We start from the raw sequence: 12,211 nt of genomic DNA on the forward strand, positions 1-12,211 counted from the left end.
TGAAAGGGAGAAATTAAAGAATAAAAATAAGACGAAAGAGTAAAAAAGGAGAAGTGCAATGAAGGAATGAATGGAATGTGAGTGTTATGTAAGTGGAATTATATAGAGAGGAGAATTAAGAAGCCATATGCATTAAAGAATCTATGAGTAATAAACAGGAATGCTATTATGTAAATGAACGGATCTTCTAAGCATCGTTCGTAAGTCCTGATATTAAAATGCGTTTATTTCGTCACCTGCTTCTGCTGATGTTAGCAGACGAGCCGCTGAGCTCCAGCACATCCACACTGATGTGCTCTGGTCTGGTCTGCTCTGGTCTGATGTGGTCTGGACTCGTTCGGCCCGTACAGTCCAGCGCAGTAACAATCTCTCCGCAGAAACAGACGCGCGTCGCTTCGCTCCTGCTGATCTGACGCGTTCTATCCGCCTCGCGTCACACCAAACGAACGCGTTAGATGAAGGTAAATAAAGCCTGGATGCACGGCCATGGACGGAAGACGATCCCCGGCTCCGAGACGCGGACAGGGCGGAAAAACTGGTACGACTGACGGTAACCTTCGGGAACATTCGGACAGCTTCGGAAACCCGAGACTAAAGACGCAGCTGCAGCACAGCCGTGCAGCCACACGAGGGAGCCATGTATCACATTAAATTAATGTTTATAAACTTTCCAAAGAAACCATGCTACGCACTTCACACTATATACTGCTTACTTTTAAAATAATAGTATATTATGAGAGTATTGGCAAACACAGAATGAAAGATGTGCACAGTATGAGATTTTTTTCTTTCTTCTGTATGCATGATGAAATGCATGGATGACCTGCGACATTTGTCAAAAAAGTGTAAAGATTTAAATCTGTTCATCACATTGCAAGGTCAAGTCAAAGGCATTGCATTGTGGGATACTGTATCTCATACAGTGTGCTCTGGATGCACTCTGCACGTTTTGAAACATAACCGGTCATCTGCGTATTGCATGCATTACATAAAATTAAAATACTGTACACATAGCAAAATTTGTACACAATATTGTACACTGTACACATTTATGCAAAATAGTGTTAAATACAGGATGGTGCCTTTATCGGTTTGTAAGTGTAACCTTTGCAACTGTTTGTCTTGAATGACTCTGTAGAAAATGTTATATTATATTACAAAAGTCATGTGTTTGTAAAAAAAAAAAAACTTTAAGCCTACAATTAAATATTTATTTTTATTTATTTGTTTTTTACATTGTCTTGTAACATGATGGTACCATGCAATTCTATTAAGCACCATGTTATTACCATCTAATGTCACTCTATTATGTTGTAAAGGTAGACTTTGTTATTTTGCATATATTATAAGAAGGATGTAATATGTAATTTTATTTATTTATGCAATTCTAAATTATAAACAACTCTGGCACCATATGCATTACATGTATTATATTATGGGTTATATTAAAATGCTCCCATTAAAGACTATGCAATTTATCCTTCTGTGTAACAAAAGTTAAATGCATCCAGAACAGTTATCATATATAGACAATGCCATAACTTATAAATCAAGTATGAAAGATGTCCAGAGTTTTCTTGTTGTTATATTTTTAACAATAAATAAAGTTTTGCCCTACAGCCGGAGTAAAATGTCTTCAGTCAGACCAAGCAATGTGCTTCACATTTACAGCAAAACCAGTGTACAAGCAGTTTTATCTTAAAATTAAAAAATATAATCAATAATTATGCATTATAAAATTATATCAGCTTATATATATATATATATATATATATATATATATATATAGAGAGAGAGAGTTAGCTGATGCAAACTTAAGGTATTTTTTAAATATAAAGTCAACTAGAATGCATTTGATGTAAATACAGAGGATTTGATGTTGAGCACACAGTATGTACAGTAATTAAGCCACGCCCCCTTGGACTAGGTTTGAAAAAAATCGTAAATAGCACATATTATCACTGTTATGTTCTACAAAACACTATTTTCTTACTGCTTATTAAAACTAGATGACTTCCTGTTGAACCTCATCAGGTTCATCACCAGTCTAAGCTTCACATCGAATCACTACACCAAAAAAAAATCAAACCTTATTCTCTGATTTGATTCATTTAAAATCACTTTTATTGAAATATATGTCATGTTCCATAAGCCCATGGTTATGAGCGGTCAGGTGTTGAGAGAGTGGATCTCTGGCTGTTCTCTGGCGCTGTGTTGAGTAACACAGCCTCAGTTGAAACACACTCTTTCCTAACACTGTGGCCAGATTTCAGGTCTGGGACCGCAGATTTCCCCAGCGCTGAACGGAATCAGGTTACAACACACAAACATCAACAGTGTGTGAATTAATGAACGTCAGGGCTTGCTCTTGTGGAGGTGTTACACAGGTTTCCTCTGTTATCATCTGCTGTTATGTGGAGCCCTAAATAGATATCAGTGCCAAGCCAGCAGACGAGATAAAGAAAGACCCTATGCTGTCAGATTCTGAAACATATTTTATGGGCTAGTTTGTATAACGGAGAAAAATCACAATGGATTTCAGGTTTGGGTGCTTGTTTTGACTCGGGGTTTGTTGTCACGAGATCTGTATTTCAGTAACTTGGGTCAAAAGTTCAATTGCAGAAATCTGTTTTATCTAGCATTGACTAGCATTTACTAAAATTAATTAAACATAAAACCACACACATTGATGCAGGAATAAACTATTTGCTGAAGGTGGATTTGAACTGAAACGGTTCAGCTGTGAGCATTTTTCATATACAGTATCTTAAAAAACATTTGAAGTAAAAATAAATAAATAATAATTGACTAAAATATTAAATGCAAACATAAGAAAAAGTGTGCATATCTATCATACTGTATATAGCTTTGCAGCAAAATGTGAAAAGTAAAATTCAGAAGAATGGAACAAAATTAAAAAAAAAAATGCTGTGTATGAAAACGTAAAAAAAATTAATTAATGTAGTGTATAAAGTTACAAATACATATAAAACACATGGCGATGTTTGGAATTAATTTAACATTTATAAAATTTGTTTATTACAACTTTTAGCACAGTAATTATATTTTTGATTATTATTATTAATTTAAAATAATTAAGATATTTTTTTCCTGAGAAGTTATACAGTATACGTTTTAAACATAGATATACAGACATTTTTTAATTTATTTGTATTTAATATTTTAGTAAAATGTACAGTTCATGGCTATAAATATATATATATATATGTATATGGAAAAAATATTGATAAGTACAAAAATTACCCTGAGTTGCAAGATTTAATGGTTTATTTAAATTTCAATGCTTAAAGAGTTTGTTGTGTATTTTTCTGAATGACTTCTTCATTTGCTGCGACAACTGACATCACGTCATCATCACAAATTACAGATAATACAAAAAAAATGCAACTTTTTATTTCATGATTCAGACTTTTTTTGAACCAAAATTCTGAGAAGAAAAAAAAAATATTGCAAGAAATAAAACTCATAATTGAGATATAAATTTGCAAATCAGAGGAAAAAACAGTCAGAATTGTGAACTATAAACATGCAATTCAGAAAAAAAAGTCAAAATTGCGACGCAGAATTGATATAAACTCAGAAAAAAGTCAGAATTGCGCAATAAATAGTAATCTGATCTGAGTACGTAATCTGATTACTTTTACAAGTAACTAGTAAAATAAAGCATTACTGATTACTTTTTTGTTACTTTTTTTCTCGTTTATTGATGGAAAGCTCTCCTATCCATATGTTGAGAGTAAGATGTTACTGTAGTTCTAGAATTAATGTGAACATGCCTTAATTAATCTCAGACAAAGCTTTTGGTGCGAAAGGGCTTTTAGATTTGCCAGAAATTGAACTTTTTATATTAAAAGCAAACAAGGACACCCAGCCCAGATTTAAAAAGTAACGCAAAAGTAACACAAAGCATTACTTTCAATAAAAAGTACCCAACATAATTACTTACTTTTTTTAGGAAGTAACGTGATATTGTAACGCATTGCTTTTAAAAGTAACTTTCCCCAGCACTGGCTGCAATTAGCATTTTCTTAATTTAATTCCATGCTCATCAGATGTGATTTACAGTAGGTGGACAACCGAAATGGGTATTATTTCCCAAGTTCACTTTGAGAAGTCATGTTTACCCATCCCATCGACTGAAACTATATGGAAATCAGAAAGCGAATCCAGAATAATTTGTTGGGTCTCAGCAGACGTCCTCTCCGGCGGTGTCCTGCTCTCTGGCCTGTAGGTGGCGCTGTGACAGATAGTGTCTGAGTGAATCCACCTCGTGCGACAGATGCTGGATGTGCAGCTGCAGGCGTTGGTTCTCGTCCTGGAGCTGTAGCGCCCTCTGGTGGGTCATCTGGATCCGATGCCGCGCTTTATCGCGACTTTTTCTCACCGCGATGTTGTTGCGCTCTCTGCGCTGACGGTACTCCACGCTGTCTTTGCTCGGGCCTCGCTTCTGTCCGGCCGGCTGCAGGGTGGACGCCGGGGGCGGCAGAACGAACTGCGAAAAATCCTTCGCAAAGATTTGCGAGAACGAGAACGTAAAAGTAAAAACAAGGTAAGTGAATGCGATACATACAGGGATTTTCAATGAATGTAGTGAACTGGAAGTCCTAGACTATAGCTCCTGAACTAAAACTTAAACCAGAAATTAAGATCAAATAAAATTAACGAATTAAATATTACAAAAATGCTAACTTATTGCCAAGGCAACATTTCTCATTTTCGTTGAAAATAAGTTATATATATATATAATTATATATTCTTTAAAAAAAAGATAATTATAACAACAACAACCTAAAACTGAAACTAAAATTAGAGTGTCATTTTCTCTATTTGGGTGAAATGCATGAAGACTTTCATTTTGCATACATGTTTATTTATTTATAAAAGAAAATCTGTTTTATGAGCAATCTTTACATCTTAATGTATCTTTGTTGTCCAAACAACTGAAATTGGATGGAAACTAACAATAGAGATTTGTTATAATTATTTCAGAAACTGCAATCATTTCCTGTACACATAAAATAATGAATATATATATATATATATTTTAAGTAATAAAACTATTTACTTTAATTTTTAATTTTACTTTTAATCACAGACTTTTTTGTATGAATTTATTTATTTATTTATTTATTTTATTATGTTATTGTGGTCTTCAAACTTAACATTATTATATAAAAATAAATATATAATTGCTAATATTAACTATTAACCCCATAATTATTATTTTCAGATTAATTTTACTTCTAATTTCAGACATTTATTCATTTATGTATTATAATTTAACATGATCATATAAACATTCAATTTAATTTAAACATTAAATATATAATTGCTAATATTAACTTTTTACATCATAATTATTATTTACTGATTAATTTTACTTGTAATCTCAGAAATATTTATTTATATATATTATTCATTTATTTATTCTAATTTAGTATTATTATATAAACATTATATAATTACTAATATTAACTATTAACCCCATTATACAATTAGTATTTACTAATTAATTTAACTTGCTATCTCAGAGATTTATTTATTGTAACTTAATATTATTATAAAAACATTAAATATTTAATAGCTAATATTAACTATTTAGCTCATAATATAATTATTATTTACTGATTAAATTTACAGACACAATCAATAAACGGCACAGCTAAAATATGTATTAAATGTATTAAAATAAGCATAAAAGGTGTATTGTTTACTCCTGAATTTCATGAAGAAATGTTTCCCTTGTTATCATCCAAAGCGACTGGAACAAATGAAGAAAACATCACAAACATTTGTTGTCACCTCTCGCTCCGAGCTGCTGGGGGTCAGACACGAGGAGTACGGGACGAAGCCCATCATCTGCTCCATGCTCCGGCCGTCTGGTGTTTTGGGGAAGACCATGGGCTGACCGTACAGACCCGAGTCCACCTGAGAGCTGGAGGACTGATGATGGAGAGCAAACATACAGATGGAGGACGGAGGACTGTCGGAGACGGACATCTGTGGATGAAGACACACACTTCTGAGCAGATTTGAGACTGAACTCCAGCTACAGGAAACACAGAAAGTGAGCAATCATACAGTCTCTGTACTTGTGGCTTGAAAACGCTGCTCGTCTCGTCTCGATCTTGATGAGGATCCGATACGATACAGGTACTTCAGCTGTCAATGACACCATCACTTCCTCTGTCACAACCTCCGCTCCTTCCCCCTCCAATTATTTTTATGTTGCATCACAGATTAACTTCTTTTTCCTTTTCATTTTCCCGGTTTTATAAGCACGTACTACACCGTTATGTATCTTTTTTACCCCCAAGTGTTTTATTAGAGTTGTTTTAAGTGCCTCAAATAGTTTCCTGCACACGTAAAATAAACAAATGCAAAAATGTTTTTTCTAAACATTAAAAAAGTAAAATATATATAAACATTCGTGTTTTTAAAATCTGATATTTTTTTATTTCTTACCTAATGTTATTATTTTGCTGTTATTATCTAATGTATATATTATTAAACATATAATTACTAATATTTATTAATTACAAATAGTTTAATCATATTTTCTAATTAACTTTTTACATATCTAATATTTGTTTATATTATTATCTATAATTATCTATTATTATCCATAATAATAAATATTATCCATTATACATTACAAAAAATATATGTTACTAATATTAAAAAAATATTTTTATTTCAAATTATCATAAACTATTAAATAGTTTTAAATAATGGTTTATTTCATATAATTAAATATTTTTTTATTTCTTATATATTTATTTTTACTGTTATTATCTATCAAATATTTTTTATTAATATAATTACTAATATTTAATATTTACAAATAGCTTTATAATCGTATTTTGTAATTATTAACTCTTTTCGTATATTTATTTATATTATTATCTAAGGTATAATATTTTTTATTTCAATTTCATGTTATTATTTACATTAAAATAGCTTTAAAAATAGGTTTATTTCACATGATTAACATTTTCTTTATTACTTAAGTATGATTTATTTCTAACTATAATTAAATAAACATTTACTAATATTTAGTATTTCCATGTTTTTTTATCATATTTTTTAATTTATATTTTATATCGAAATAAAAATATATAAATTAAAATGTTACATATCACTTTTTGTAATTACATTTCAAATTATTAACCATCTTTTCTTATCTAATATTTGTTTCTAATTATTATCATCCATTATTATTAATTGTTATATATTATTATTCATATTTTCATATTCATATGTATTGTTATATCATATTTTTTCTGTTTTTTATTTATAGATTTATTGATTGTACACATTGTTCTCATTATCTTTTATGTTTTTATTTTTGGAAAGGTGAATAACATTAATGTTTTAACAGAGACATTTTTATATTATTTTTTTTATGTTTTAATTTAATTTTTTGTAATTGTTACTATTACTTTTTTTTTTTTTCTCCACACAGTTTCTCGTTTTAGTTTAGTTTTACTAAAGAGTGTCATTTTAAGCCTCATATCATGTAAATTTAATTTAATTTAATGTACATACAATATATAAATAATAATACAATATTACATAAAGAAAATAATATATAACAACATTATATAAATATGATTATTTATTATATAAACCCAAAATCCACATTGTTCCTCATGTCATGTACTGTACATGTAAATATAATTACAACACTGGTGAAATTTTGCAACCTTGAAAATCCTGTGTTGCAACATTTGTACCAAATTCATCCCTAAATACAGTCTGCACAAAGATCATGGTTTTACAAAGCAGTAACTTCCTAAAAACACTTTCAAGGGGAGAAGAAAATACATTACTACAGTGCTTTTTTAACAAAAAACAAAGAGAAGCGACGACTGTATGATGTTCTCAGCTTCCTGCAGTGAAAACGTCCATCTCTTGTTGTCTCTCTGTTTAAACGCTGCTTGATCCGCGCAGATTTCTCTCCTGATTCAGATTTTTCACTGGAGGAAGTGTTATTATGGATTATTGTTATATTATCTTTTGTCTTCTCCAGATGTTAACTGGAGTGCTGTGGATTACTGTGATGTTTTTATCAGCTCTCATTCTGACGGCATCCATTCACATCCACTGCTGAGACACTGATGCAATGCTACATTTCTCCAAACCTGATGAAGGAACAAACCCATCCTAATCTAGGATGGCCTGAGGGTGAGCACGTTTTCATTTTTGGGTGAACTACTCCTTTAAAATCTGTTCCAATTCAATTTCCTTCACGAAGACGGCGTGATGATCACGATTCAGGGATACAAAGAAAAGATGCTTTATGTGATGCATATACACTCTCTGTCTCTTCATCTGTGCATCTCACAGTAAAATGTCTACGGTATATTTCACCCCAAAACCAAAGAAAAATATAAATATAAATATTGGAAATTAAGCCGGTTTCAGAAACATTTTCCTTTAGCTTTTTGGCATTGTTTTCATCAGTCTACGCACATTTCTATCAAAACGTTAATTTACTGTAATTTGTGTTTTCCTGATTTTATTTTTTAGCATTGCATTTGATAAGTGTAATACAGTAATATCTCAGGAAAAGCAGCTGGAACTCATTGTCATGAATGTTAAGCGGTTTATTTCATAACTATAATGAATAATCAGCTTATCTTATATGATGTATCGCCAAAAAAAAAAAAAAAAATTATATATATATATAACTAAATAAATAAAATTCTAAAATAAATTATATATAATATATAAATTATAATAATACATTATATAAAGAAAAAATATATAAATACAATATTATAAATTTTTTTTAATTATTATTATTATTATTTTTTGATACATCATATAAAATAACCTGATTATTTATTACATAAACCCAAAATCCACGCTGTACACTGCTTAAGTGTCACAGTGTCTGGGTTGTGTTCCCTGGGTGTCCACTAGATGTCCTCTTTTCCCACGGTGTCTTTCACTTCATTAATCACATTCCTCACGTCCCTGCTTAATTATTGCACCCAGCTGTCACTAATTACCTATCATCACACCCTGTCAGTTTCCCACTAGCGCTTGTCTCTCCTTGTGTATATAACCCGGTCTGTCTTAGTATGTGGACGGAGTCCTTGTTTAAATTTTTGAAAGTTTATTCATGTCCGTCGCTTCTTGCCTTGCTTTGCCTTGTCTTCGTGTCTTGTTTATGTTTGATATTCTGGTTTTGACCCTGCCTGGACTGTTTACCCCTTTGGATTACCCTTTAATAAATGACTTACCTGCAATTGGTTCTATCTCCGTGCCTCATTGGATCCCTGCCGTGACAGAAGGACTCCGTCACAGTAGGAACCAGCGGTATGTCATTTTTCCGTTCCCCAGCCAAGATGGCGGAGCGGCGAACCAAGTACCTTCGGTTGATCGCCCTCCGCCAAGAGGGCAATGAAGTTGGTGCCCTGGCTCAGGTGTTCTGGTCCCTGGCCGAGGGCATGGGCTACAACGATGCGGCCCTCAAGGACTATTTTAATGGCGGGCTGGATGATCCAGTGTCTCAGGAGGAGATGGCGCAGTTAGAGACACTGGAATTCTGGGAATTCGTGCGCTACCTGCAGCATCGGCTTCGGTGGGATGCCCCAGCCACTTCTGTCTCTTCCGGCGGGGTGGTCGTCAGCCCAGCACCACTGCCCAGGATGGCAACCAGCCAAGCGCCACAACCCAAGATGGCCGCCAGTCCAGCACCACTGCCCAGGATGGCTACCAGCGAAGCGCCACAGCACAAGATGGCCGCTAACCCAGCGCCAATGCCCAAATTGGCCACCGTTCCTGCGCCACAGCCCAAGATGGCCGCCAGCCCAGCGCCAATGCCCAAATTGGCCACCGGTTCAGCTCCACAACCCAAGATGGCCGTCAGCCTAGCGCCACAGCACAAGATGGCCGTCAGTCCAGCGCCACAGCACAAGATGGCCGTCAGTCCAGCGCCACTGCACAAGATGGCCGCTAACCCAGCGCCAATGCCCAAATTGGCCACTGGTCCAGCGCCACAGTACAAGATGGCCGCCAGTCCAGCGCCACAACCCCAGATGGCCGCCAGCCCAGCACCACAGTACAAGATGGCCGCCTGTCCAGAGTCATGGCCCAAGGTGGCTGCTTGCCCAGCGCCGCTGCACAGGATGAGAGTCTCAGCTGACCCTCCGGAGTCGATTCAGGTGCCAGTTGACCCTCCAGGGTCGATTCAGGTGCCCGTTGACCCTCCAGAGTCGATTCAGGTGCCAGTTGACCCTCCAGAGTCGAGTCAGGTGCCTGTGAACTCCCCAGAGTCGAGTCAGGTGCCTGTGAACTCCCCAGAGTCGAGTCAGGTGCCTGTGAACTCCCCAGAGTCGAGTCAGGTGCCTGTGAACTGACCAGAGTCGAGTCAGGTGCCTGTGAACTGCCCAGAGTCTAGTCAGGTGCCTGTGAACTGCCCAGAGTCGCGTCAGGTGCCTGTGAACTCCCCAGAGTCGCGTCAGGTGCCTGTGAACTCCCCAGAGTCGCGTCAGGTGCCAGGGAACTCCCCAGAGTCGCGTCAGGTGCCAGGGAACTCCCCAGAGTCGCGTCAGGTGCCAGGGAACTCTCTAGAGTCGAGTCAGGTGCCAGGAAACTCCCCAGAGTCGAGTCAGGTGCCAGGGAACTCCCCAGAGTCAAGTCAGGTGCCAGGGAACTCCCCAGAGTCGTGTCAGGTGCCAGGGAACTCCCCAGAGTCGCGTCAGGTGCCAGGGAACTCCCCAGAGTCGCGTCAGGTGCCAGGGAACTCCCCAGAGTCGAGTCAGGTGCCAGGGAACTCTCCAGAGTCGCGTCAGGTGCCAGGGAACTCTGCAGAGTCGCGTCAGGTGCCAGGGAACTCTCCAGAGTTGCGTCAGGTGCCAGGGAACTCTCCAGAGTCGCGTCAGGTGCCAGGGAACTCCCCAGAGTCGCGTCAGGTGCCAGGGAACTCCCCAGAGTCGAGTCAGGTGCCAGGGAACTCTCCAGAGTCGAGTCAGGTGCCAGGGAACTCTCCAGAGTCGAGTCAGGTGCCAGGGAACTCTCCAGAGTCAGGGCTAATCACCGATGACCTTCCAGAGTCAGGGCTAATCACCGATGACCTTCCAGAGTCAGGGCTAATCACCGATGACCTTCCAGAGTCAGGGCTAGTCACCGATGACCCTCCAGCGTCAGGGCTAGTCACCGATGACATTCCAGAGTCAGGGCTAGTCACCGATGACCCTCCAGAGTCAGGGCTAGTCACCGATGACATTCCAGAGTCAGGGCTAGTCACCGATGACATTCCAGAGTCAGGGCTAGTCACCGATGACCCTCCAGAGTCAGGGCTAGTCACCGATGACCTTCCAGAGTCAGGGCTAGTCACCGATGACCTTCCAGAGTCAGGGTTAGTCACCAATGACCTTCCAGAGTCAGGGCTAGTCACCGATGACCTTCCAGAGTCAGGGCTAGTCACCGATGACCTTCAAGAGTCAGGGCTAGTCATTGATGACCCTCCAGAGTCGAGTCGGGTCACTGTTAACCCTCCAGAGTCAGGGCTAGTCACCGCTGATCCTCCAGAGTCAGGGCTAGTCACCATTCACCTTTCAGAGTCAAGTCAAGTCACCGGTGATCTTCAAGGACTGAGTCAAGTCACCGGTGATCTTCAAGGACTGAGTCAAGTCACCGGCGATCTTCATGAACAAAGGCAAGTCACCTCTGATCTTCATGAACAAAGGCAAGTCACCTCTGATCTTCATGAACAAAGACAAGTCACCATTGATCTTCATGAGCAAATGCAAGTCACCAATGATCTTCATGAGCAGTGTCAGGCCAGCACCGATCTTCTGGAGTCCAGTAGAGACACCATGGAATTACCAGAGTCTCGTCCTTCCGTTGATCCGGCCGCACGGAAGTGGTGGGCTTCTGATCCGCCCTGGGGGCTTTGTGCATCGACCACAGGGATGTGGTGGTCTTCTGCTCCGCCCTGGAGGGCTTCCGCTTTGACCACAGGGGGGTGGTGGTCTTCTGCTCCGCCCTGGAGGGCTTCCGCTTTGACCACATGGTGGTGGTGGTCTTCTGCTCCGCCCTGGGGAACACCAGCCTCGACCACAAGGATGTGGTGGTCTTCTGCTCCGCCCTGGGGAACTCTGGCCTCGACCACAAGGTTGTGGTGGTCTTCTGCTCCGCCCTGGGGGGCTTCCGCCTTGACCACAGGGGGGTGGTG

The 12,211-nt window shown here is 37.9% G+C and overlaps 2 protein-coding genes across 2 annotated transcripts in view; both read right to left on the reverse strand.

Annotated features, from left to right (window-relative positions):
* Window positions 1-253, reverse strand: part of slc22a17 (solute carrier family 22 member 17) — a 12,908-nt gene extending 12,655 nt beyond the window's left edge. Inside the window, exon 1 of the mRNA XM_059535452.1 lies at window positions 237-253. The gene's annotated coding sequence lies outside the window, so the exon portion shown is untranslated. The remainder of the gene's footprint in view (window positions 1-236) is intronic.
* Window positions 254-4,059: 3,806 nt separating this feature from the next.
* Window positions 4,060-6,160, reverse strand: LOC132124002 (CCAAT/enhancer-binding protein delta-like). The gene is made up of 2 exons (XM_059534720.1): window positions 5,824-6,160; window positions 4,060-4,525 (listed from the first exon to the last, which is right to left on the reverse strand). Exons 1-2 carry the CDS (start codon window positions 6,019-6,021, stop codon window positions 4,208-4,210), a joined length of 516 nt encoding a protein of 171 aa, XP_059390703.1. The 5' UTR covers window positions 6,022-6,160; the 3' UTR covers window positions 4,060-4,207.
* Between the last annotated feature and the right edge of the window lie 6,051 nt (window positions 6,161-12,211).

This window comes from Carassius carassius, chromosome 42 (assembly GCF_963082965.1).
Source record: "Carassius carassius chromosome 42, fCarCar2.1, whole genome shotgun sequence".
NCBI classification, from domain to species: Eukaryota; Metazoa; Chordata; class Actinopteri; order Cypriniformes; family Cyprinidae; genus Carassius; species Carassius carassius.